Source organism: Trachypithecus francoisi, unplaced genomic scaffold (genome assembly GCF_009764315.1).
Source record: "Trachypithecus francoisi isolate TF-2019V2 unplaced genomic scaffold, Tfra_2.0 Lachesis_group12, whole genome shotgun sequence".
NCBI lineage: Eukaryota > Metazoa > Chordata > Mammalia > Primates > Cercopithecidae > Trachypithecus > Trachypithecus francoisi.
In genome coordinates, this window is record NW_022681457.1 from 120,668,249 (window position 1) to 120,696,122 (window position 27,874).

The 27,874-nt window shown below is 53.4% G+C and overlaps 1 protein-coding gene across 6 annotated transcripts in view; it reads right to left on the reverse strand.

The window, feature by feature from the left end:
- The window catches only part of PRKCZ (protein kinase C zeta), a 142,352-nt gene that overhangs the window by 19,729 nt on the left and 94,749 nt on the right, over positions 1-27,874 (reverse strand). For all 6 annotated transcript variants that reach the window (XM_033228672.1, XM_033228676.1, XM_033228675.1 and 3 more), the window contains 5 exons: positions 27,067-27,198; positions 25,317-25,398; positions 20,444-20,496; positions 18,842-19,030; positions 12,707-12,804 (listed from right to left, as the gene is read on the reverse strand). In XM_033228672.1, the coding sequence (XP_033084563.1) occupies positions 12,707-12,804; positions 18,842-19,030; positions 20,444-20,496; positions 25,317-25,398; positions 27,067-27,198 (554 nt within the window). The remainder of the gene's footprint in view (positions 1-12,706; positions 12,805-18,841; positions 19,031-20,443; positions 20,497-25,316; positions 25,399-27,066; positions 27,199-27,874) is intronic.

A 27,874-nucleotide genomic window follows, 5' to 3' on the forward strand; every position in this document is an offset into this window, starting at 1 on the left:
CCAGAGCCCAGGTGAGAGGCGGGACGCACGAGACACGTGCCCTCAGAGATGTTTTTTTGAGACAGGATCTCGCTCTGTCACCCAGGCTGGAGTGCAGTGGCGTGATCATGGCTCACTGCAGCCTCAACCTCTCAGGCTCAGGCAATTCTCCCACTTCAGCCTCGTGAGAAGCTGGGACCACAGGCTCACACCACCACCGTCAGCTAATTTTTAAATTTTTTATAGAGATGGGGTCTCGAGATATTTCCCAGGCTAGTCTTGAACCCCTGGCCTCAAATGATCCCCTGGACTCAGCCTCCCAAAGGGCTGGGATTATAGGTATAAACCACTGCACCTGTCTGTCCGCAATACTTAATCAAATATGCAAACGTGAAGAACGCCAACAAAAATGGATTCATCAACAACCAAAGACAAAGTGCAGCTCTCAGGAACTAGGCGAGACGCCGACTGCAGCCAGATCCAGTCCCCGACCCTGCCCTGGAACCGGCACCATCCAACAGACGTGGGAAGTGGAGGGACGGCAGCTGCAGGGGGATGCTGAAAGCTCACAAAACCTCCTAGGAGGTGAGCCCCGTCCTCGCTGCCGCCTCTTCTCGCCACTCCCCCCACCCTCTCCAGGAATGCAAAGTGCTGGCTCAGAGGGAGGAACCGGAGGCACAGGAGACGCTGCTCTGAGAGTCAAGAAGTAACCAGATGGGTCCGGGCCAGCTGCCACCATGTGTGTACAGAAAGTTCTGGTGGAACGCGGCCACACGTATCCCTTCACACAGTGTCTGAGGCTGCTTCTGTGCTAGAACATGTAGTTGCCACAGAGGCCGCACGGCCCACAAAGGTGGGAATATTTACTGCCTGACCCTTTAAGGCAACCTTTGCTGACCCCTGGTGCGGCCCTCAGTAAGCGTCAGGGGCCACTCCAAGTCCCTCTGTGTTAACGCAAATGACTGCATCACCAGGAAGTAAGTTTCAGCCCTTGCCGTTTTACAGATGGGGAAGCCGAGGCACAGACAGGTTGGGGGACGTTCTCCAGCTCACACAGCTCCTGGCTTGTCAGACCCAACATCAGACGACTCGGGCAGGCCCAGAACCCTCAACTGGAAACCCCACTTTCAGGTCCTGTCTCCGCCTCACAGCGGACACCATAGCGGTGACAGGGCTACCCCCAGAGGGAGAAGGCCAGGGGTCACCTGGGTTCAAGGAACAGGAGGGGAGAACGAAGGAGATAAGCAGATGGGCCACAGAGGCGGGTGTGGCCGTGGCACCGTCATCACAGGGCACGCTGGAAAATCCGATTCCTGACTCGGAGAGCAGGACGGACATTAAAGTTCTGAGGAAGATGCCAGCAGATGAGGAAAGGTGGTAAAGCTCAATCAACAGAGGGATTTTACTTCGCCCAAAGAACTCTGCTGGTGGGGATGCTGGCAGGCCTCGGATTTCTTCATCGAGGATAAAATGCCATAAAGTGCCCGGGAAATGCACTCGAGCGCTGGAGGGCAGTGTGTCCCAGCAACCACAGGGCTCACATGCAAAGGCAAACGTGGGTGTCCGCAACACGAAAGGACATGTGGGAGGCAGCCCCTCACCTTCCAGGAGCCAGGAGACACGGCCTGGGGTGAAGCTGAGCAGAGGAGAAGGCAAGGCAGGGTGCAGCCGCGGAACTGGGTGAGCACACCCCGCCTCGGAAGGGTAAGGCTCACAACATCACAAACGCCAGGGCAGAGCGAGGCAGCTGCCTCCATGACACCCAAGGCCCAGCAATCGCACAGGGATCCCGCCAAGAGGTAATACCAACGCGATTTAGAATGTTTCTGGGAATTCAAAAATCAAGAAAATTTAAAAATCCAATGAAACTTGCACAAGAAAAGGAAGCTAGAGATCAGACGCCAGAGTGTGCAGGGAACTCTCATCATTTTAGGCCGCCTCGGCATCCCTTCTGAATCTAAGTTGGACTTACTCCTACCAAAAGCAGGGCTGTCACCTTGACAGTTTCCAGTTCCACATCCTCCCATTCCTCGAGCTGGCCCACCCAGACACCCGCCCTAGGCAACTGGCCCCGGTGACCTCCCTGCAGCCCCACTGATGCCGCGCCCCACAGTCACAGCACAGCCCCACCGTGGAGTCCCCCCCAGTCACAGCATTGGCCCCACCGTGGAGTCCCCCCCAGTCACAGTGTGGTCCCACCATGGAGTCCCCCCCAGTCACAGTGTGGCCCCACCATGGAGTCCCCCCCAGTCACAGTGTGGCCCCACCACGGAGTTCCCCCACAGTCACAGCATAGCCACACCGCAGAGTCCCCCCACAGTCACAGCGCGGCCACACCGCAGAGCCCCCCACAGTCCCACCACAGTCACAGCGCGACCCCACGGGGCTCAGGCCTGCTTGCTTTAAGTCCACCAGTTAAAACTTCCCATGGGAAACCTGTGTGCAGAACACCCTGGACCCAATAAAGGGCTGGCCCAGGGGTCCCTGTCTCTCTTTACACTCCCTGGCCTCCCAGCAGGCTGCATATCCCCAAGGCCTGTAGGTGATAAAAGCTGTGTTTCCATCCTGTGTCTCTCTTGATCACTGGGGCAGTAGCTCTCTGTCCTAAATATTCTAAATTAGAACAGTATGAATACCAACAACAAAAACAATCCTAAATAAAATATCAGCAAATTGAATTCAGAAGCACATTAACAAAGTAACATACTAAGACAGGGCACAGGTTTCCCCAGGAATCTAAGGATGGTTCAATATCAGCAGCTACATTACGAAGACACCATTCATTCTGGGAGGCCTAAGGAGTAAAAATCATTAACAATGATCTCCACAAATGGCAAGGAGGCCTTTGAACAACTTTCAGTGTTTTTTCTGGATAGCAAAATAGAAATGGATAGAAAGTCCCTTAACAGGACAAGTCACACCTCTGTATGCAGTTATCAGTCATCTTCTCTCAGCCTCACGCTGCTGCTCAGCCTTTCTAGAACCTTCTCCCAGTGGCTGGGGCTAAGCAGAAGGTGTCCTCAGAGACCAGATGACGGGCCCAGGAACTGGGGAGGGTCCATTCCCATCTCCAACAGCTCAGGCAGGGGCAGCTCCTCTGTGGGTTCCAGAACCCAATCTGGTGGCTGTAGGCAGAGGCCCTGTCTCTCCTCTCCCCTGTGGCCCTCCCAACACGCTTTGCCCATGCCAGGGCAAATGCTGCCTGAGATGGGAAAATAGTTCGGTTCTGCCTTGAGGATGGCACTGTCCTTCCGGTGCAAAGTGTCCCAGCTGTGGTCAGAAATAGGACAGGGCTGCCTGCTGTCAAGGTCACCCCAGTGAGGCAGGTGCTGGCCACTGTCATCAGAGAGGAAGATGAACAGAGGTAGCACAACCCGGGTGCAGCAGCTGAGGTGGGTGATGCTGCCCCACCTGGAGATGTTAACCCTGTGCATCCAAAGCCCCAGAAAACCACCTGAAAGTTACTACAAGGAAGAGAACTCAGAAGCCATGGGGCCCACAATTACCACACAGAGACCAAGCTGCTTGCTGCTGGATGCTCTGAGGGAAGAAAAAGACCTCGTTTATAACAGAAACAAGAGATGAAACACTCAAGACAAAATTAAACAAGGAAGTGGCCGGGCACCATGGCACGCCTGAAATCCCAGCACTTTGGGAAGCTAAGGAGGGAGAATTGCTTGAGTCCAGGAGTTTGAGACTGGACTAGGCAACATAGCAAGACCCCTATCTCTAATAATAATAATAATAATAATAATAGTAATAATAGAAGAAAGAAGAAGAAGAAAGAAAGAAGGAAGAAGAAGAAAGAAGGAAGAAGAAAGAAAGAAGAAAGAAGGAAGAAAGAGGAAGGAGGAAGGAGGAAGGAGGAAGGAAGAAAAGAAAGAAGAGAAAGAAGAAAGAAGAAGAAGAAAGAAGAAAGAAGAAAGAAAGAGGAGGAGGAGGAAGGAGGAGGAGGAAGGAGGAGGAAGAAAGAAGAAAGAAGAAAGAAGAGAGAGAAGAAGAAGAAGAAAGAAGAAGAAGAGGAAGAAGAGGAGAGAAAGAAGAGGAAGAGGAAGAAGAAGAAAAGACGAAGGAAGAAGAAGAAGGAAGAGGAAGAAGAAAGAAGAAGAAGGAAGGAAGAAGGAGGGAAGGAAGAAGAAGAAGGAAGAAGAAGAAGGAAGAAGAGGAAGAGGAAGAAGGAAGAAGAAGAAGGAAGAAGAAAGAAGAAGAAAGAAGGAGAAAGAAAGGAGAAGGAGAGAAGAAGGAGAAGGAGGAGGAAGAAAGGAGGAGGAGGAGGAAGAAAGGAGAAGGAGGAGGAAGGAGAAGAGAAGGAGGAGGAAGGAGAAGAGAAGGAGGAGGAAGGAGAAGAGAAGGAGGAGGAAGGAGAAGAGAAGGAGGAGGAAGGAGAAGAGAAGGAGGAGGAAGGAGAAGAGAAGGAGGAGGAAGGAGAAGGGAGAAGAAGGGAGAAGGGAGAAGAAGGGAGAAGGAGAAGAAGGAGAAGGAGAAGAGAAGAGGGAAGAGAAGAAGAGGAGAAGGAGAAGAAGGAGAAGGAGGAGAAGAAGGAGAGGAAGAAGAGGGAAGGGGAAGAAGAAGAGGAGAAGGCGAAGAGAGAAGAAGGAGAAGAAGGGAGAAGGAGAAGAAGAAGAAGGAAGAGAAGAGAAGAAGAGAAGAAAGAAGAAGAAGAGAAGAAGAAGAAGAAGAAGAAGAAAGAAGAAGACGAAGAAGAAGAAGAAGAGGAAGAAGAAGAAGAAGAAGAAGAAGAAGAGGAAGAGAAGAAGAAGAAGGAAAAGAAAGAAGAAGGAAGAAGAAGAAGAAGAAAGAAGAAGAAGAAGAAGAAAAGAGAACGAAGAAGAAGAAAGAAGAAGAAAGAAGAAGAAGAAGAAAGAAGAAGAAGAAGAAAAGAAGAAAGAAGAAGAAGAAAAGAAAGAGAAGAAGAAGAGAAGAAGAAAGAAGAAGAAGAAAAGAAACGAAGAAGAAGAAGAAGAAGAGAAGAAAGAAGAAAGAAGAAGAAGGAGAAGGAAGAAGGAAGAAGGAAGAAGGAAGAAGAAGAAGACACGGAAGTGAAAAAAACGACATGAAGACTTCAAGAGTGTCCAGAAAGAGGATTTGAGTGAATGAAAAGGTAAACCGAGTTCCTGAATGGGAAGATCCAACACTAGAAGGATGTCAGTTTCTCCCCAGGTAATGTGTAAACTTAACAAATCCCAATGAAAATGCCAGTTTCAGGCCAGGCACGGTGGCTCACACCTGTAATTCCAGAACTTTGAGAGGCTGAGGCAGGCGGATCACTTGAGGTCGGGAGTTTGAGACCAGCCTGGCCAACAGCGAAACCCCGTCTCTACTAAAAATACAAAGATTAGCTGGGTGTGGTGGCAGGGGCCTGTAATCCCAGCTACTCAGGGGGTTGAGGCATGAGAACTGCTTGACCCCAGGCGGCAGAGGTTGAAGTGAGCCAAGATTGTGCCACTGCATTCCAGCCTAGGTGACAGAGCAAGACCCCGTTCCCCCACCCCCCAAAAAAAAAGAAGAAAGAAAAAAAGAAAAGAAAATGCCAGTTTATTTTTCTTTCTGGAGGCAGACAGGTTGATTATAAAGTCCACATGGAAAAATAAACACGAGAAAAGGAAAAACAAGAGGCAAAACTGTCCAGATGGTGACGCTGGTTAGTCCAGGGTATTTGGGGTGTGGACGAAGGTTCTTTCCTGCATGTTAAAATGGGTTACAGGTTTAGAAAGAGGCTCTTCTTTCATGTGGTCTCTGTCATCATCTAGTAGTTAAGCAGCAAAGGCACAATGTCAGGACTGGTCCCGAAAGTTCCTTCAACTAAGGAGACCCCAGGCGGCTCCAGGGCCGTCAGCCCATCCCTGCCCACCCTGGGGACCCCGCAGGGCGCAGTGGCATGAGACGTTCAGGTCTGGATGGACAGGAGGAGACGCCATGACCTCGTCTCTGCTCACTACTGGCAAAATCATCCCCAGGCCTGGCAGTGGAGGGTCCCCTGGTCCTAACATGACCCCGAGTGGCAACCACACCCAGCCCCCGACCTGTTCTAAGAGCGGCCGGAGCCTCCCGATGAGAAACAAACAAGGCACCCCTGTCTCCCGTGTTCTGCACGGCGCCGCGTGGCCTGTGACACCCCATCAGGAAACAGCAGGCACCCTGTGCGTTGCAGGCATGTGCTGGGGGTCCCCGAGGTCCCCCGACTGCCCAGGGCTCTGGGATGGTTCATGTGCAGCTGTCCACAGTGTCCCGAAGACTGCGGGACGCCCTCACTATGCAAAAGGCAAACCACACCCCTGGCTCCTGCCAGGCCCCCGGTGCTGGGAAGAGCCCCTTCTCCCATGCACAGCCTGGGGGGGCCACGGGCCTGAGCGTCCTGCTCTGGGAGTGCCACAGTTTAGGGTGGCACTTTTTCCATTTTAGGCAACCTGATGAAAAGTGAGCAAACCAGGGGCTGCTGAGCCGTCACCGTGTGTCGGGAGAACAAAGGCTGAGGCGGCTGCGCCCACGCCGGGCCCTGCGGGTGTCAGTCAGCATCTGCTCCTTCTGTGCTGAGCTCTTGTGACTCCAGCACACGGACGGGTTTTGAAAGGGAGGTGACTCATGTTCGAGAGGCATCTGCCCTTCCCAAGGTCGTGGCCGAGGCTGTCCCTGCTGTGGCACCCACTGAGCCCTTCCCTCTATTGCCCCCACCCCATGGCGGCACCTCCTCCTGCAGCCCTGAGGAGGCAGCACCCCAGGGTCGGATCCTGTCACACCCTCACCTCTTTCTCACACACCCACAACCACCTGCAGGGGCGTCTCCACCCCAGGCCACGGCTGTCTGTGTAAACACAGGGTATGGTTTCTCCATAAAGCAGGTGTTTATTGTGTCTTAAAAATGCGAATGAATTGTTTCTCTCCACCTGTACACACGAGGTGAGACTAATGTTGAACTGTAACATTCAGGGATTCCCTGTAGCCACCCAGTGGACACGAATATGGTCAGTCCCCGAGTCCTCCTTGTCCAGGCTGGCACCGCCCTATGCCTGTCTGGCCAGCACTGCCTGACTTCTGGGAACCGGGGCGACTCCCCCACATGGGGACAGGCCCCTCCTCCCCACCCCCAAGGCCTCCCTCCAGGCCATGACAGGCCCAGCAGGTCCCTCTGGCTTCTGCGGCCCAGACCCTACTCCCCACACCAGTGCCTGCCCAACACCAACACTGCACTGAGAATCCCTGGGGCCTCCGCATCCCGGGGCCCCTTGGCCAAGTCCAGCTTCTAAAGCGCCTGGCACCTTCAGGCCTGGTTCTCTTCCGTCCCTGACACACACCATTGCCCTTGCCCTTCCCACAGGCCTGTCCCCTATGAACCCCTCCTATGTGACCCAACCCCCGCCTGCCCCCTTCTCTCCACGCAGTCCCACTCTGCTCCCTGCGGGCCCTCTCCAGGTGCCACGCCTCCTGACGCTGGTGACGATTCCGGGGACGTCACTCTCTGCTGTTAGTAAAGCTGTCTCCCTCTCCAGAGCTTCGGGCAGGTTTCAAAGCATAATTGATAAAGAAACACGCACACACAGTGCTAGGCGAAGTGCCCTTCGCGTCTAGAAGTCACTTTTTGACCAGGAAGAACTTACTCAAGTGTCTAAGTCAGTGCACGGCCTGAGGAGTGCTTCCACAGATAAGCAAGGGTGTGTGTTTGTTCTTTTTAAAGAAGCACATTCTGAGTGTGAATGAATGTAAAATAATCAACCGTGGCGAACAGTAAGAGGTTTTATTTTAGAACAGCGAGTGAACGGGCGTGTTTTAAGGGTAGTTTGCTCACCTACCATCTGAGATCACTGTGCCTTAGTGAGAAAGCGTCCTCAGACTCTAGTTGAATGGGGTGGGGGACGCTGAAAGTAGTCATTTCAGCTAAATCTCTAGTTACTCGGTTTTCCTGAAATAGCTTAAACTGAAGCGATTTCTCGTTTTGGAGATTTTATGGCTCATGTAACTTTGGCTGCTGTTTGGAAAAGGTGGGCTGTCTGTGTAGATACAGGGTATGGTTTCTCCATAAAGCAGGTGTTTATTGTGTCTTAAAAATGCGAATGAATTGTTTCTCTCCACCTGTACACACGAGGTGAGACTAATGTTGAACTGTAACATTCAGGGACTCCCTGTAGCCACCAGTGGACACGAACATGGCCAGCCAGAAGAGGCACAACCAGATTTGGGGTGGAAAGAAAGCGATTCTGATTCTTCCCCACTCACAGACCCTTTATGGGAACCAAACTTGCGAGGAAACCTCTGCAGTTTCATTTGCCAGGTTTCCCCTGGATGTGGCCTGGGAGCTGTGAGGCTGCCCAGAGCGAATGGGTGTCCTTTCTACGTGTCACTCACCTGGCCCTCAGCAAGAGGCCCACGCGAAACCTCAGCTGGACGTTCCAGCAGAACCAACGCACAAAGAGAAAGTCCCTGTAAAACCTGCAGTCACCTCCAGTAACCAGGGAGCAGAGGTGGTGCAGCCGAGCACACCCACCGGGCCAGGCCAGACTTTCCCGCCACCCGGACGCGTGGCCGCCTTGCTGATGTTGGCTTTGCTTCATGTGGGTGTCTGGTGGTGTGCAGTCGGTGAGGATTTGCGGGCAGGTTTCACAGCCCCCCAGCTACTGGACTGAGGCAGCTGCCAGTCCTCCCCTCAACCCGGAGCTCACGCATGACGCTACCTGTCTATTCGTTCAAAGACACCGTGCCAACGAGAAGAAAGGCCTCGCGATGAGGGAGCGGGTTCCCACGTGCCTGCCTTGCTGCAAATGGTTGAGTCCCAGCTGTACCAATCCTCACAGCAGTTGCAGGGGACAGAGGACAGGGGACAGGCATCCCTGCTGTTCTCTGTTTCCAGGGAGGAAACAGGGGTGCCGAGGGCCACGTGGCGTGGAGCTGCAGGGCTGACAGGCATGTGCGCCCGGACCTTGGCTGTGTTGCCGTCAGGAAAAACGGCAAAAGGCTTCAGAGCTGTCGCACACACGCTCTTCTCGGTTATCTGTGGGGTCTTCTGGGGTTGCATCTTTCCAACTTGGTAAGCTGCACGCAGCCGACAGCAGTGCAAGCACGCAGACGAGCAAACGAAGCCGGTCCGTGAAGGGCGGCGGATTCCCGCTGGCCCCACGCCAGGTCTGCTTCTCTCTGTAACTCTGCCTCAGCGCCCTGATCGCCCGTGTCTGTGCGGACTCTGAAGTCTCCTTTGAGCAGCTGGAACATCTTACTAGTCTTCAGGTTCACTAGAGTCACATACAATCTGACACATGTCCATCTCCTATTTGTATGACAAACGACGTCACTTTCTTTTTTAAGAGATTGTCATCTAATACCACTGCTGCTAAGTGCCAGGTGTCAACCAAGTGCTGGGGACTGGAAAACAGACAGCACGGCCCCACTCTTCGGGAGTTCACTTCTTATGGAAGAGACAGGTCTACAGCTGACCTTGGCGCTAAAGCAGGCTCCCAACAGCCGGGGTGACACTTGCAATCCTGACCAACCATATGTCAGATACCCTTGAAGTCACTGACAGATTCAGCTAACATAAAAACAGACAGCCGGGCACGGTGGCTCACGCCTGTAATCCCGGCACTTTGGGAGACCGAGGCGGGTGGATCACGAGGTCAGGAGATCGAGGCCATCCTGGCAAACACCGTGAAACCCCGTCTCTACTAAAAATACAAAAAACTAGCTGGGCGAGGTGGCGGCGCCTGCGCCTGTGGTCCCAGCTACTCAGGAGGCTGAGGCAGGAGAACGGTGTGAACCTGGGAGGCGGAGCTTGCAGTGAGCTGAGATCGCGCCACTGCACTCCAGCCCGGGCGACAGAGCGAGACTCCGCCTCAAAAAAAAAAAAAAAAAAGGCAAAAAACTTAGACATGTATAGGGATTCTTCCCATATGTGAATGCCAAACACTCCCACAGGACAGTGAGTGGTGCCGCCGCGGGGATCCCACAGACTCCCCACCGATGACAATTCTTTAAGTTCGGGTTGACACAGCTGGGAACCCTGGGAACCCGTGACTTGGGAGAAGAGTCCAAAGACACGAGGTAAGAGGAGGCTGCTTTGGGCCACTCAGCGAAGGAGGGTGGCGTATCGGACCCCTTTCACATCTACATCCCTACAAGTTCACATAGGAAGACGAACCAAAGCCAAACAAAACCCTTCTTGGAACCTCACCATTCAGGAAGTGTAGGGGTGCTGGGCTGCCTTCCCCGGGTGTATTCTGAAATCGCAAGGGATGGCAGTTGGGGCGGACGGAGGCCTGGAAAAGCGGATGGGAACGCACAAAGGGAGGCACTGACTCGCTCCGGGAAGCAGGGCAGCGGGAGGAAAGGGGACAGAGCTGTCAGGCGCGGGCGCTGCGGGCAGGGGCGCCACGCTGGGGCCTGCGATGGGGCACTGGGGCCTGGTCACTGCAAGCCTCGTCCACATGCACGGGAAGCTTGGAACTTAACCCAAAATCAACTGGGGAGGAATCAGAGGAGCTTTGAGGCAGGAGAAAGACACTTGAGAACCTGAGATCCGTGCTTCTCAAATATGGCTCAGGCCCAACATGGGGAAGCCGACACTGGGAGCCCTGGGGTCAGGTGGGGAGGGCGGGGGACTGTGAAGCACACTGAGACGGCGGAAGCAGGCAGAAAACAGCAACCCTTGACCAGGGCAACGCCGCAGGCAGAGCAGGTCGGGGAACGGCTCTTCCGACAGGCAGACGGGTGGCTGCCGAGCACAGGCAAGAACGGGACCCTGAGGTCAGGAGACCCGAGAGTGCAGCGGAGGAGCGCAAGCAGCCAGACGTACAGCTTAGAACCGGGCAGCAGAGAGTCACACCCAGGGCCTGGGACCGCTGTGCTCAGGAAGCCCGGCCCGCAAAGCTGGCCCGGAGCTGGGGCTGGGAATGTGAACTGCAAACGTTTCCCCACACGGATATAAAATGCTTCTGCATGACCACCAGGCAGAGTGGTGGACGCCTGTAATCTCAGCCCAGTACTTTGGGAGGCTTAGGTGGGAGCTCAGGAGTTTGAGACCAGCCTGGGTGACAGAGCAAGACCCTAACTTTATTTTATTTAAAAAAAAAAAAAAAACACTCTGGAGGCTGGGCACAGTGGCTCATGCCTGTAATCCCAGCCCTTTGGGAGGCTGCAGAGGGCAGATGGCTTGAGGTCAGGAGTTCAAGACCCTCCTGGCCAACACAGTGAAACCTCTGTCACTACTAAAAATACAAAAATTAGCCAGGTGTGGTGGCAGGTGCCTGTAATCCCAGCTACTTGGGAGGCTGAGGCAGGAGAATCGCGTGAACCCAGGAGGCGGTGACTGCAGTGAGCCGAGATGGTGCCACTGCACTCCAGCCTGGGTGACAGAGTGAGACTCCATCTCAAAAACAAGAAGAACACATTAAAAAAAAAAAAAAAAAAGCTGTGCCCCAACTGTGTGTGCCTGACCAGGATGCCTCATGTTCCTGACGGTGAATTCAACGGTCACCTTGACTGGGCACGGGACCGGGATGCCCTGAGAGCTGGCTGCACGTGACTTCTGGGCATGCTTGTGAGGGTGATTTTGGAATAATAAACAGACGGCCCCCCCTGAGGTAGACTGGCATCGTCCAGGCCCGTCCAGTCTCTTCACCTGGGGCCGTGAAGAGAACAAGAAAGAGGAAGATGGCTGTGTTTCCCTGACTACCGAGCTATCCACTTTCTGGCCCCCTTGCTCCTGGCTCTGAGGCCTTCAGACCCGGACTGGAATCGACCTCATCAGCTCCTGGCTCTCAGGCCTTTAAGCTGCGCCACTGGCTCTCCTGGGCCTCCAGCCTGCAGATGGCGGATTGTAGGATTTCTCAGCTTCCGTAATCCCATGAACCAGTATCTTATAATAAATCTCTTCTCACACACACACACACACACACACACACACACACACACACGCTCCCGGTTCTATTTCTCAGGAGAACCCTGACCAATGCGATGCTGAACAGCTGCTCTCCGCTGGGAGTCTGGAATCTCGGTTCGTGTGCAGCCTGCAGGACCAGCCCTTGACAAAAACCCTGAGTTGTCACAATTCATTGCTGGAGGAACTGGGAGAGGGCCCTTTGGAGCTCGTGACTGGTTTCTTCCGGAATTTTCCCCATGTGCCTTTTTCCTTGGCCAAGTCTCCCTTATTCCTCCAGTGTAGTAGGCCAGCTGTGGCCCCAAGTGAGGCCATATGACTGATCCCAGGAGTCCTCCTAGCCAATCGCTGAACCTGGGGGTGGGCTTCAGGACTCGACGCAGAACATACTCAACAACTCTTCAAATAAACAAATCAGGTAGGTCAAAGGCAACTGGCCCCCAGAATTTTAAACAGAGGATACATTTAATGTCCTAGATCACCAACTTTCAAACGTATTCAAAGCCACAGAATTCCAATATATACAAAGCTGGAAGGTGAAGCTGTATGTACTTTAATAAGCACAGAAATCCACCTCTCTTGCTTACTTTCATAGCCCCAGCACCTGACCCACTGCCTGCACTGAGTGGTACACCGCCAGTAAGTATTTCGTAAACCGAATTAAATAACTTAAGCTCAGATCATGAAATGTACTTAATATGACACCAACCAAGGAGAACAACAAAGAGAGTCTGCTGACCTGAAAACACCCATACAGCAACTGGGAGAACCTTACAGGTAACTGTTGACACATCACACCAGACTTAGCTTTTGTGCAGTTCAAATCTGAAATCTGCGGAGTATCAGAAACATCCTTCTTTTTCTTACCGACTTGTCGTCTGGAAGCAGGAGTGTAATCCGACCAGGAAGGGGTTGCTGGATGCCTGCTCAAACACGTGCTTCTCTGTCTGTACCCAGTCAATATCCTGAAATAGAAACCAGGGAGTGGTAATGAGGCTCCTGAATGCTCCTCACAGACATCCTGGGCAAGGGGGAGGCAAGGGAGGAGTCTCTCTCCTCTGCTTTCAGGAAGATAATGCAGAAAGGAAAAGAAAACACCCATTAGGAACTGCATCACCACCACTGTCACCATCCACCCCACCTCTACCACCACCACCACATCGTCACCGTCACCATCACCACCGTCATCATCGTCACCATCCACCCCACCTCTACCACCACCACCACATCGTCACCATCACCATCACCACCGTCATCATCGTCACCATCCACCCCACCTCTACCACCACCACCACATCGTCACCGTCACCACCGTCATCATCCACCCCACCTCTACCACCGCCACCACTGTCACCGTCACCATCACCGTCATCGTCACCATCCACCCCACCTCTACCACCACCACCACATCGTCACCGTCACCACCACTGTCATCATCCACCCCACCTCTACCACCGCCACCACCGTCACCGTCACCATCACCACCGTCATCATTGTCACCATCCACCCCACCTCCACCCCATCATCGTCACTGTCACTATCACCATCATCATCATCGTCACCATCCACCCCACCTCCACCTCCCACCACCGTCACTGTCGTCATCACCATCATCATCGTCACCATCCACCCGCCACCACCATCACTGTCACTGTCACTGTCACCTTCACCACTAGTCATCACCGTCATCGTCATCATCACCACCACCGTCATCACCATCTGCATCATCACTGTCATCGCCATTGTCACCATCCACCCTACCTCCACCCCATCATCACTGTCACCATCATTGTCACTGTCACCATCACCATCTACCTCACCTCTCCATCGTCACTGTCACCATCACTGTCATCATTGTCACCATCCACCCCACCTCCACCCCCCACCACTGTCACTGTCAGCATCACTGTCGTCACCATCTACCCGCCACCATCATCACTGTCACCATCACCTGTACCACTAGTCATCATTACCATCATCGTCATCACCATCACCACTATCACCACCACCACCATCACCACCGTCACCATCAATGTCAACACTACCACCACGACCGTCATCACCATCAATCACCATCATCACCACTGTCATCATCCACCCCCAACTCTACCCCCCCATCGTCACTGTCACCATCACCTTCATCACCACCGTCATCACCATCATCGTCACAACTGTCATTGTCATCACCGCTGCCATCATCATCACCATCTCCACCATCACTGTCATCACCATCATCACCACCACTGTCATCACCACCACCACCATCACCACCGTCATCAATGTCAACACTACCACCACCACGACTGTCATCACCATCACCATCATCACCACCATCGGCATCTTCATCACCACCACCACCATCACCATCACGTCATCACCACTACCATATCACCATCATCATCACCACTGCCATCATCACCATCATCACCATCACTGTCATCACCATCACCATCACCACCATCTTCACCACGATCACCAAAGCTACCAGCTCCAGTTGTATGCTGGCCTCTCATGGTATGCTGGCCTCCGGCCTCCAGGCTTTGCCCTAACAGTTCCGGGAGGCTGGTATTATCTCCAGTTAGGACACAAGGAAACTGAGGTGGAGGGCTAAGCGGATTCCCCAAGGTCCCAGTGCTACCGAGTGATAAGCCTGGGACAAGCCCACACCCATTGCCAGAGCACTAGCTCCCGCCACAGGGCTGTCACCCTCCCAGTGAACTCCATGCTGGAGTTCAGCAAAATGCTGCAAGGTCAAAAGCAACTTTAGAGTCACAAAGATCCAACAGCTTGGTCTCATCCTGACCCCAGAAAGTAGGCTGGACAAGGTTTCCATACCTTCCTAGGTCAACCCCTTGTCTTCAGGGTTAGAAAAATGACAGTGAAAGAAATGCATCCCAAATAGGCTTGAGTACAGGGGTATGATCACTGCTCACTGCAGCCTTGACCTCTGGAGCTCCAGCGATCCTCCCACTTCAGCCTCCAGAGGAGCTGGGACCACAGATACACACCACACGTGGCAATTTTATTTTTTGCAGAGGAAGGGTCTTACTGTGTTGCCTGCCCCTACCCCTGGAAGTTTCGTGGAAACAAATCAGCAAACCATTAGGATCTATTTAGTCTCTGAGACTGCATCATTCCTCCTCAGCGCCCTCCTTCTCAAGGCTCGGTCCTCGGCCACCCTCCCTTCTCTCCAGAGGCAGATCCAATGGAGGGGCTTCGAGTCCCATCTTTCCACACCGAGAGCTCCTGGCCTGGCCTCTTCCTGAGTTGCAGACCTGCCCCCCGATGGCTGCTCAACATGTGCACCCGGACATCTCACGCCACCCCAGGCCACGAGCCAAGCTCCTTGCCAGCCCGCATCTCCTCCCACCTCCAGTGGCTGAAAACCCAGAGGGTCCGAGGTGACTCCTCTACCCCTCACCTGCCACCACTTGCGCCCCAGTGGCCCTCACCAGCAGCACCCAACCCCTGTGGCCCCGCAGGGACGTCAGTGTTGGAATCACGACCCACTGGGGCCCCGCAGGGACGTCGGCGTTGGGATCATGACCCACTGGGGCCCCGCAGGGACGTCGGCGTTGGGATCACGACCCACTGTGGCCCCGCAGGGACGTCGGCGTTGGGATCACGACCCACTGTGGCCCCGCAGGGACGTCGGCGTTGGGATCACGACCCACTGTGGCCCCGCAGGGACGTCGGCGTTGGGATCAAGACCCACTGGGGCCCCGCAGGGACGTCGGCGTTGGGATCATGACCCACATATCACTCAGCACCCAAACTGAGTGGAACCTCCTGGAGGCAGCGCTGCTGAGTTCAAGGCACATCTGGCCCTGCGTGGGGCCGGTGCTGCAGAATTGGTGGGAAGGGGCTTGCCAGTGACTCCTGGGGGAACAAGAGGCAAGCCTAGCCCCAGAGAGTTCAGTCTCTTTGTGAGGAGAAAGAAATTTCTAGAAACCATCCAAGCATTCAACAACTCCTAGAATCAGGTTCTTCTCAAAAGACAACCTCCGAGTCCCCACCTCGGCATCCTGGTCCACAGAGGATGATTTCAAGATAGACCAAAACTGCAGCAGTGACTCTTCCTAATGCCTTTTCTCAGGGTCCTGCAAACTTGCTCTCATACATGGCATTAACTTTCCAGCTGGCCAGGGTGTGCAGCAACGAGGGTTGGAATCCTCTTCTGCTGCCGCTGGCCAGCAGTGGGGCTGTCAGCAGGGCACCACACCTCTCAGGGCCTCCGTTCCTCAGCACAGGGCATGGACGCTGCCACCCAATTGTGAGTTCTGCACCCAGGGACGAGGGGCCGATTGGACAGCCTGTGTACTGCACAGACACACCCTGCTGGGAGGCAGTAGAGGCTCAGTCCCAGCCCCAGTTCTGCCTCCCAGCCCCGAGCCTGGCTGGCGGGGACGGAGCCCCTCTGTGGCCCATCGGGCCTCGATGAGCACTCGGTTGCCTTCTGTGCTAGCAGCACTTGGTGACAACGGCATTACTGCCACCTACACATCGGCCTTTTTTCTGCTCCTGAGAGACGCAACCTGCATTCAGGTATGAAAGCAAAAGGCCCAAAATACCAGAAGCCGATAAGTGCACGAAAGATGCTAAACATCGCCAGTCATTAGAGAAATATCAGTCAAAGTCACAGCTGCACACTCATTAGAATGGAGGTCATCAAAATAACGTGCATGGCTGAGGACCTGCAGAAACAGGCGTGTGCGCTGCTGGCGGGGAGGTGAAACGGCAGCTGCGAGGGAAACAGCCCGGCAGGTCCCCATCAGCTGAACAGAGAACTACCACGTGACCCAGTAACGCCACTGCTAGGTTTGTACTCAAAAGAACTGGAAACAGACTCAAACAGATTCTTGCACACAAACCTTCACCGTGGCACCACTCACAACAGCCAAGGGTGGGAACACTGCAAATGCCCCTTGGCAGGTGCACGCACAAACGTGGGGCCTCCACCGGACAACGCAACAACATTACCCAGCCGGGCAGAGAGAGGAAGGCCTGAGCAAGTGGCCACACGGATGAACCCCGGAGAAGCCAGACACTAAAAGCTTACACACAACTCCATTCTGTCAAATGTGCAGAAGAGGAAAGTCCGCAGAGGCAGAAGGCAGATTGGAGGCCACTGGGGCCAATGTGGAGGGGAAGCAGGGGGTGGGTATGGGGTCTCCTTTTGGGGTGAGGAAAATGTTCTGGAATCAGAGAGGTGATAGCTGCCCAACTCTGTACCTCAGTGTGCTAAAAGCTGCCTAGCTGTACACTTTATTTGTATATTTTATTCCTTTTTTTAAGACACAGTCTCATTTGGTCACCCATGCTGGAGTGCAGTAGTGTGATCTCGGCTCACTGCAATCTCCACCTCCCAGGTTCAAGCGATTCTCCCGTCTTAGCCTTTGAGTAGCTGGGATTAGAGGTGTGCGCCACCACACCTGGCTAATTTTTGTATTTTTAGTACAGTTGGGGTTTCACTATATATTGGTCAGGCTGGTCTTGAACTCCTGACCTCAGGTAATGCACCCGTCTTGGCCTCCCAAAGTGCTAGGATTATAGGTGTGAGCCACCACGCCTAGCCCTAACTGTACACTTTAAAATGTCAAATTCTATGTCATGTGTATTTTATTATAATTAAAAGAAAAAGGTGTATGAAGTCAGAATCAAGATTTCAACCAATAGGCCAGGAGCAGTGACTCGTGCCTGTAATCCCAGCACTCTAGCAGGCTGAGAGGGGCAGAGTGCATGAGTGCAGGAATTTGAGACCAGCCTGGGCAACAGAGTGGAACCCCGTCTCTACGAAAAATACAAAAAATCGCCGGGCATGGTGGTGCATGCCTGTAGTCCTGGCTCCTCTGGAGGCTGAAGTGGGAAGATCACCTCAGCCCAGCAAGAGGTGGAGGCTGCAGGAGGTGAGCTGTGATCATGCTCTGCACTCCAGCCTGGGTGACAGAGTGAGACACTGCCTCTACAAAAAATACAAAATTATACAGCTGGGGGTGGTGGCTCATGCCTGTAGTCCCAACATTCTGGAGGCTGAAGTGGGAGGATCACCTGAGCTGGGGAGTTTGAGGCTACACGGGCTGTGATCAAGTCACTCCAGCCTGGGTGACAGAGTAAGACCCTGTTTAAGACCCTATTTCCAAAAAAAAAAAAAAAAAAAAGATTTCAACAAATAAACCATTGATCCTATAATCAATAAACTTCTCCCCCAGAAACAGCTGGTGTGGGAAGATCTGCTACACAGAGCCACGGCAGCTCAGCACGTCCCGCAAAGCTGGGGCCTTGTGCAGGACGGAGTGGGGCAGTGCCTCTGGGCAGCTTCCTCTCCCACCCCATCACCCGCCCGGTTCAGCTCAACCCCAGGGATTTCCTACAAGGTGACGATGTCCTCAAACTCAACCGCAGTCTGCTGCGTCCTCAGACTCAACCGCAGTCTGCTGCGTCCTCAGATTCAACCGCAGTCTGCTGGAAGGCGACGTATCAGTGGTTGGCCACACATGCGAAGGTCACGGAGACGATACCCATCTTTAACTTTTCAAAGCTTAGACCCGAGTGCTGCCTGCGGTGGTCCCCTCGCTGCCTGCGGTGGTCCGCTTGCTGCCTGCGGTGGTCCGCTCGCTGCCTGCGGTGGTCCGCTCACTGCCTGCGGTGTGCAGTGCACGGACAGCCGTGCGGACCTGCAGCCTGAGAGCAGGGGCTGCACTGTGCATCCTGGCCGCGGAGTTGGCTGTGCCGTTTGGGTTTGTGGAGCACACACCGTGACATTCACACAATGGTGCCATCACCTCACCAGGCACTTTCCAGAACACATCCTGGTTGTTACGCGATGTATCACTGTTGATTTTGCGCAAACTCCATCAATACGAGGCCAGGACTCTCATGCCTGAATTAATTTTGCTAAAGCCCAGAGCATTCATTATGGCCTTCTAATGCCCTCTTCCCCAGGTGGCGGCCCCAGGGCGGTGTGTTCCCAGGACCCCGAGCGCTGTGAGAAGTGGCACCTACCTCGTCGTCGTGCACCAGCTCTTTCTTCACCACTTTCATGGCGTAAATTTGGTCATTCTTCTTCAACCGCACCAGGAGAACCTTGGCGTAGCTCCCGCGCCCTATGACTCTGATGAGGTCGAAGTCCTGCAGCCCCAGCCCCTGAGAGATTTTGATTCCGTCCATTCCATCGATAACTGGCTGAAGGTCCTAGGAAGGTAGAACAAGACCCCAGAAGTGAGGGGAGGGGGGTCCCAGGAGATTCAGAGGACCACGCATCACTCATGTGGTCCCAACAGAGATCTGCTCCTCAGAGCCTAGAGCCTCACGATTCCAGTCTCAGCTCCGCGTCCCACAGATCCCACTCCCACACTCCCATCTAAACCGGGGCACAAAAGGTGAGAACTTCAGGCTGTGCTTCTGAGGAAGGTGCTAGAAAGTCGGAAGCTGTTCATTTCCACAGACCATGGCTCTGGTCACATAGAAAGCCGGAAGCTGCTCGTTTCCACAGACCATGGCTCTGGTCACAGCTGCTGGTGGGAGGGACCCCCAGGCCTTCAGCCCGACTGAGGTGGCCACTGGGACATGTGGCCCACCCTTCCCCATCAGGGCCCTCCCTCAGGGAAGGAAGGTAAAGCAAACGTAGCTAATGCCTGCCAAGAGCTCCCAAACCGGCAAGCACACATTATTAGAAATAATCATTAGAAATACACAGGAGAGGCTGGGCGCGGTGGCTCAAGCCTATAATCCCAGCACTTTGAGAGGCTGAGATGGGCGGATCATGAGGTCAGGAGTTCGAGACCATCCTGGCTAATATGGTGAACCCCGTCTCTACTAAAAAATACAAAAAAAAAAAAAAAAACTAGCCGGAGAGGTGGCAGGCGCCTGTAGTCCCAGCTACTAGGGAGGCTGAAGCAGGAAAATGGCATAAACCCGGGAGGCGGAGCTTGCAGTGAGCTGAGATCCGGCCACTGCACTCCAGCCCGGGCGACAGAGCGAGACTCCGTCTCAAAAAAAAAAAAAAAAAAAAAAAAAGAAATACACAGGAGAAAGGCACTCCGAGGCAGAACGGAAGCCTCGGCCTCCTGCAAGCTACACCTGGCAAGGATGATGTCGGGGTGGAGGAGGCTGAGAACACAGCAAGCTCTTCTGTTCCCTTCTCAGGGTTTGTGGTGCAGAGCTGGCCACAGACGCGAGGCTCAGTTGAGCCTCTTGGCTCGAGTTGGGGAAGGACATGAAAGGGCATCAGAGGGTCTGCCAGGACGGCCAAATGAGGCAACAAAAGGAAGGCCATGGTGCAGACATAACTTGTTAAAAATTGCAGCTCAAGCGAGCCCGTGGGCCCCTGTACTGCCTGGGTGGAGAGGATGTGGGGTGCGACTTCCCCCCCAGGGTGTGGTCCCAGACCACCTGCGGGGACAGCTGCCTCCAGGGAATCATCAAGGACGTGCCTGAAATAAGACCCAAGAATAAGGGCTTCCTTCTAGATACCCACACCCGTGAAGATGAACAACATCCCGGACCGTATAGTTCACATCCAGATTTCCGTGACTGCCCCAGAGACAGGCTCACAGCCTTTCAAGAGGACGCTGGAAACGGTAGCGAGCTGCTCCGCAGACTCACCTCAGAGTCGTCTTTAATGCTGTCATGTTTCCGGGATGAGGAAATGTAAGCAACTGGCAAGAGAGGGAGGAACAGGTGTTACGGTGTCGTCAGGAACGCGCTGGGAACACAGCGACCCCGTGGGCCCTGCTCCTCCACCGGGTGACGGTGAAGGGCGACGCTACACAGCAGCCATGTCTGATTCTAGTTTAGAGTCTTTTGAAAATGCAGTTTCCTGGGCCCCACTCAGACCTGCCGACTCTGACCATGGGACCTGGGGATGTACATTTGTGACACACGCCCCCAGGGGTCCATCTGCAAATAATTAGTCATCAGATTTTGGTGTCTAGTGAATGGGTGGGTGGGGGCAGGAGGGGATGTCTAGTGAATGGATGGAGGATGACTAGATGGGGGATGAATGGAGGCCTAGATGGAAGACGGACAGATGGAGAGGTCAGTGGACAACAGATGGATGGACAGATGGACAGGTCAGTGGAAAACAAATAGATGGATAGATGGAGAGGTTAGTGGACAACAGATAGATGGATATATGGAGAGGTCAGTGGACAACAGATGAATGGATAGATGGAGAGGCCAGTGGACAACAGATAGATGGATGGAGAGGTCAGTGGACAATAGATGGATGAATAGATGGCGAGGTCAGTGGAAAATAGATGGATAGATGGAGAGGTCAGTGGACAATAGATGGATAGATGGAGTGGTCAGTGGACAATAGATGGAGTGATAGATGGAGAGATCAGTGGACAACAGATAGATGGAAGGAGAGGTCAGTAGACAACAGACAGATGGAAAGATGGAGACGTCAGTGGACAACAGATGCATGGGTAGATGGAGAAGTCAGTGGACAATAGATGGATGGATAGATGGAGAGATCAGTGGACAACAGATAGATGGATGGAGAGGTCAGTGGACAATAGATGGATGGAAAGACAGAGATGTCAGTGGACAATAGATAGATGGGTAAATGGAGAGGTCAGTGGACAATGGATGGATAGATGGGGAGGCCAGTGGAAACAGATAGATGGATGGAGAGGTCAGTGGACAACAGATGGATGGAGAGGTTAGTGGACAATAGATGGAAAGATGGAGACGTCAGTGGACAATGGATGGGTAGATGGAGAGGTCAGTGGACAATAGATGGATGAATAGATGGAGAGGTCAGTGGACAATGGATGGATGATCAGTGGACAACAGATGGAAAGATGGAGACATCAGTGGACAACAGATGGATGGATAGATGGACAGGTCAGTGGACAATAGATGGATAGATGGAGAGATCAGTGGACAATAGATAGATGGACAGATGGAGAGGTCAGTGGACGACAATAGATGATGGATAGATGGAAAGGTCAGTGGACAACAGTTGGATGGATAGATTGACAGATCAGTGGACAATAGACAGATAGACATATGGAGAGTCAGTGGACAATAGATGGATGGATAGATGAGAGGTCAGTGGACAATGGATAGATGGAGAGATCAGTGGACAACAGATGGAAAGATAGAGACGTCAGTGGACAACAGATGGATGGATAGATGGACAGGTCAGTGGACGATAGATGAATAGATGGAGAAATCAGTGGACAATAGATAGATGGACAGATGGAAAGGTCAGTGGACAATGGATGGATGGATAGATGGAAAGGTCAGTGGACAACAGTTGGATGGATAGATTGAGACATCAGTGGACAATAGACAAATGGACAGATGGAGAGGTCAGTGGACAATAGATGGATGGATAGATGGAGAGGTCAGTGGACAATAGATGGATGGATAGATGGAGAGGTCAGTGGACAACAGATGGATGGATGGAGAGGTCAGTGGACAATGGATAGATGGAGAGATCAGTGGACAACAGATGGAAAGATGGAGACGTCAGTGGACAACAGTTGGATGGATAGATTGAGAGATCAGTGGACAATAGACAGATGGAGAGGTCAGTGAACAATAGATGGATCGATAGACGGAGAGGTCAGTGGACAACAGATAGATGGATAGATGGAGAGGTCAGTGGACAATAGACGGATGGATGGAGAGGTCAGTGGACAACAGATGGAAAGATGGAGGCATCAGTGGACAACAGATGGATGGATAGATGGACAGGTCAGTGGATGATAGATGGATAGATGGAGAGATCAGTGGACAATAGATAGATGGACAGATGGAGAGGTCAGTGGACAATAGATGGATTGATAGATAGAAAGGTCAGTGGACAACAGTTGGATGCATAGATGGAGAAGTCAGTGGACAACAGATGGATCAATAGACACAGAGGTCAGTGGACAATAGATAGATGGAAAGATGGAGACTTCAGTGGACAATGGATGGGTAGATGGAGAGGTCAGTGGACAATAGATAGATGGATGCAGAGGTCAGTGGACAATAGATGGAAAGATGGAGATGTCAGTGGACAATAGATGGACGGATAGATGGAGAGGTCAGTGGACGACAGATGGATAGATGGAAAGGTCAGTGGACAATAGATGGACAGGTCAGTGGACAATAGATGGCCAGATGGAGAGGTCAGTGGACAATAGATAGATGGATAGATGGAGAGGTCAGTGGACAATGGATGGATAGAGAGGTCAGTGAACAACAGGTGGATGGATAGATGGAGAGGTCAGTGGACAACAGATAGATGGAGAGGTCAGTGGACAACAGATGGATAGATGGAAAGGCCAGTGGACAATGGAAGGATAGATGGAGAGGTCAGTGGACAACAGATGGATGGATAGATGGACAGGTCAGTGGACAACAGATAGATGGATAGATGGAGAGGTTAGTGGACAATAGATAGATGGATGAATGGAGAGGTCAGTGGACAATAGAAAGATGGAGGCGTCAGTGGACAATGGATGGGTAGATGGAGAGGTCAGTGGACAACACATAGATGGATGGAGAGGTCAGTGGACAATAGATGGAAAGATGGAGACGTCAGTGGACAACAGATGGATAGATGGAGAGGTCAGTGGACAATAGACAGATGGATAGATGGAGAGGTCAGTGGACAATAGTTGGATGGATAGATGGAGAGGTCAGTGGACAACAGATGGATAGATGGAGAGGTCAGTGGACAACAGACGGATAGATGGAGAGGTCAGTGGACAACAGACGGATAGATGGAGAGGTCAGTGGACAATAGATACATGGATAGATGGAGAGGTCAATGGACAATAGATGGACGAATGGAAGACAGCTGGAGGATGGGTGAGTGGAGGATGGCTGGCTGGCTGGATGATGAGATGGATGGATATAAGATGGATAGGTAGATGGGTGGAAGATAGATAGCTGGAGGATGGGTGGGTGGAGGATGGCTGTCTGGTTGACTAGACGGATGGATGGATGGATGATGGATGGATGGATGGGTGGGTGGGTGGGTGGAGGATGGCTGGCTGGCTGAGGACTGGCTGGTTGGCTAGGTGGGTGAATGGATGATGTACGGATGTATATGTGGATAGAGGATGGGCGGGTGGGGGATGGCTGGTTGGCTGGTTGGCTGGCTGAGGGCCGGTTGGTTGGCTAGGTGGGTGAATGGATGATGTACGGATGTATATCTGTATACAGGATGGGCGGGTGGGGGACGGCTGGTTGGCTGGATGACTAGATGGATGGATGATGGATGGATGATGGATGGACGGATGGATGGATGGATGGAGGATGGGTGGTGGAGGATGGCTGGTTGGCTGGCTGAGGACTGGTTTGTTGGCCAGGTGGGTGAATGGATGATATATGGATGTATATCTGTACAGAGGATGGGCGGGTGGGGGATGGCTGGTTGGTTGGCTGACTAGATGGATGGATGGAGAATGGAGGATGGATGGACGGATGGATGGATGGGGGATGGGTGGGTGGAAGATGGCTGGCTGGCTGAGGACCGGCTGGTTGGCTAGGTGGGTGAACGGATGATGTACGGATGTATATGTGGATAGAGGATGGGCGGGTGGGAGATGGCTGGTTGGCTGGATGACTAGACGGATGGATGGATGGATGGATGGATGGATGGATGGTTGGATGGATGGATGGACGGACGGATGGATGGATGGAGGATGGGTGGGTGGAGGATGGCTGGCTGGCTGAGGACTGGCTGGTTGGCTAGGTGGGTGAACGGATGATGTACGGATGTATATCTGTATAGAGGATGGGTGGGTGGGGGGAGGAGGGCAGGCAGTTGTTTGTGAGGCATCTTTTTTGCGTGAGACACTGTGTGAACTAAGTGCTTTATGTTCTGTGGTCTCGCATCGTCCTCCCTGGGCTCCCAGTGAGACAGAACTCACATGCTGCATCAAGGGAAAGTGAGGCTCTCACACCCCGTGCAGAGGTGCAGGTGGAGGCTCAGAGCTGGGCTGTAAGTCCAGCTGGTATTTGAGCTCTCTCTCTGAATGCTTCTTAGCAACAAAACAAGTCCTTCCCCACAAACAAAACCTCACAAAAATCTAAGGACTATGCCACTGCCACGCTGTGTGTGCAGCAGCCACCTCGCCAGCCTTTCCCCAGACGGGGTTCAGCTCTGTGCAACAGCCAGATTGTGGGAGGTGCCCGGCCGTGGTGGCCGCTGTGCTAAGTGCCTTCGAGAATTCCCAGAGCTGGCTAGAGGAAGAGGCTCTGCACCCCTGGGCTGCCAAAACAGCACTTCACGGAGGCATCCCTGCCCAGCAGCCTCCAGGGAGGGTCAGCTCACTCTGCCCATCTCTGCCCAGGATTGAAAAGAGGCCCTGCAGAGCCTCATCCCCATCCCTGGGGAAGGGTGGCCAGGCTTGAAGACAATGACCCCTGCAGAGCAGACGGGACTGAGAAAGGATCGTGGCCAGAAGGCAGAGGTGAGCAGGGTGAGGTGACGCCCAGGCTCCACCCAGCCGAAGAAAGCAGTGCCTACTTCCATCTGTCTCCTCGGAAGGAAGGTCGGCGTCCTCGTTCTTGTCATCTACTGGAGGCTCTTGGGAAGGCATGACAGAATCCTGCCGGAGAGATGGAGAGACGGCAGCATGACCAAGTGCTGGAGCAGGTGTTACAAGGTAGCTTCTATAAACACTTCGTGACTTTTTTTTAATTAAAAACTTTTTTTTTTACAGACGGTCACACTCTGTCATCATCGAGGCCAGAAGGCAGTGGCATGATCACGGCTCACTGCAGCTTCAACCTCCTGAGCTCAAGCAATCCTCCCATCTCAGCTTCCAGAGCAGCTGGCACTACAGGTGTGCACCACCACACCTGGCTAATTTTTGAATTTTTTGTAGAGATGGGGTCTCACCATATTGCCCAGGCTGGTCTTGAACTCCTGGCCTCAAGTGATCTTCCCACCTTGGCCTCCCAAAGTGTTGGGCTTACAGGCGTGAGCCTCTGCACCTGGCCACTTCAAGACTATTTATGATTCACATATTTACACATTACAATGGTTATGTTGTAATATAGTATATAAAAATCTATGCTATTGTACCAAATAAAGAACATACACACTACCTATAATTCTGCAGACAGAGATGGCCACTCAGTACTGTAGACCAAGTGCTTTCTACAATGGGATCTTTTGCACAATGCTTGGTCATCTCTCCTGTCCCAAAGCTGCATCCTGGCAGTAACCAATCATCAGGGGGCCATTCTAGGGGCCTCTGGGTTCCGCCTGCAGGTGCGTCATAATGGAGTTGCCCGTACTGGCGGTCAGTTGGGTGGCAGCCTCTGGCCTCCCTCTGCCTCTAGCTGACCACATTTCTGGGGCCGGTCTCATTTGCTTATGCTAAAGTGGACTCATGGGGTCAAAGGGCATTACAGGCTTTTTGGCAGATGCAGCTGAAGGACCTCTGGAAGGACTATGCCAATGCATGCACCAGCCTGCGTGACCCCCCATCCCTGTGCCTGGTGATCCTGGGGTGACACCCTGATCCAGACTCTGTCTTTATCCCGTAATAGAGGAGAGGGCACGTCACCCCTACAGACACCTTTCCTCCCACGCCATGGCAAGCTGCAGATGAGCCACCCTCCCCAGACACAGCCACTGCACACTGCAGTGGGGCCCAGGGAGCTGAGTGTTCAGTCCAGGCCTCGACCCCGTTGTTCAGTGAGACGCAGGGCGCCACGCGGAAATGCCAGAGGCAGCCTTCAATAAGGAAGAGCCAACAAGACCCCAAAAGGCCTTGCTGTGGGAGGCGCTTCAAGTCCAAGCACTTGGGGACGGCAGAGGGAAGGTGCCGCCCTCATCACAGGCTGGGCTTGGCTTCCCAGGGAGGATTCCCGGGAGAGGCTCCAAATGTCCGGAGCCTCAGCGTGCCCAGTGCTACTGAGGTCAGACCTGGCTTTCACCTCCACAGTCCCGAAGAGCTGGTTCAGGACTGGAGTATGAATGAAGCTTACCCCCGCCCCACTGGGCAGAGCGTGCCGGGTCCTACCTGAGACTGTCACCTGAGCCTCATGCCCCGTGAGCAGAGCGTGCCGGGGGCTTCTGGGGGCTCAGGAAGATGGGTCCTACCCGAGACTGCCGCCTGAGTCTCACGCTGCAGCCCAGAGGTGGGACAGCACCACGGCCCCTCTTGAAGAACCCAGGGTCACCAAGGTCTGCTTGGACAATGGGCTGGCAGCCACGCCCCGGCCCCGCCCGTGCTCCCTAGGACCCACCCAGCCCTGCAACTCACCATATGCTTCCTGCAGGTCAGCGGGACGAGGCCGTGGCAGCGCTTATGGACCAGCAGTTTGCAGTTGATGCACCTGTAGCCTTGCCTCGCGAGGCCCCATATCCTCTCGCTGCACTGACCGCAGTATGCTCTCTGCAGATGGGAACAGAGCGTCAGGCCCCGGTCACGTGGAGGGGCCAGCGGAGAGGACAGGTAGAGCCTTCCACACCTGTACCTTCTCCAAAGGGGACACTGAGCTAGGCAACAGGCGGCCCCGGCACCTTGTCCCTTCCGGGCGCCAGGCTTGCCCAAGCTCAGTAGCCTCCCCTTGGGTCCACCTCAAGGTTGGGGGAACCAACAGCCCCAAGGAGAGGCCTGGAACCCTGCTCTGCATGAGAGGACACAGGGGAGGTCCCATCGGGCAGGGGCGACGAGGTGCTGCTTCAGGCAAGGCCCCCTGGTTTGCAAGGGCTGGGGGGCTGCAGCTCCTGCTGGGCTCTACGTAGGGCAGCCTGGGGTCCTGTCTAGGGCTGAGCAGAGTGTGGGGTACCCCCTGCCTGATCTTCATTCAAACAGAACCTCCTCCCGACAGCCTCAGAGAAGGCAAACTCGGACCACAAACATCTCGAACTGCTACACCACAGCCTGCAATTATCTTAGTATTCTTTGTTTAGTATTTTTCAAGATTTTAAATGATCCTTCGTTATTCTTCACGGTTCTGAACAATTCAAAAATGATGGCAATTATCAGCTTGTTTGGCAACATTTTCACGAACTTTTAAATGTTATGAAAGGCATGACCATGAATGTTGCCGGGAGCTGCTTGGACA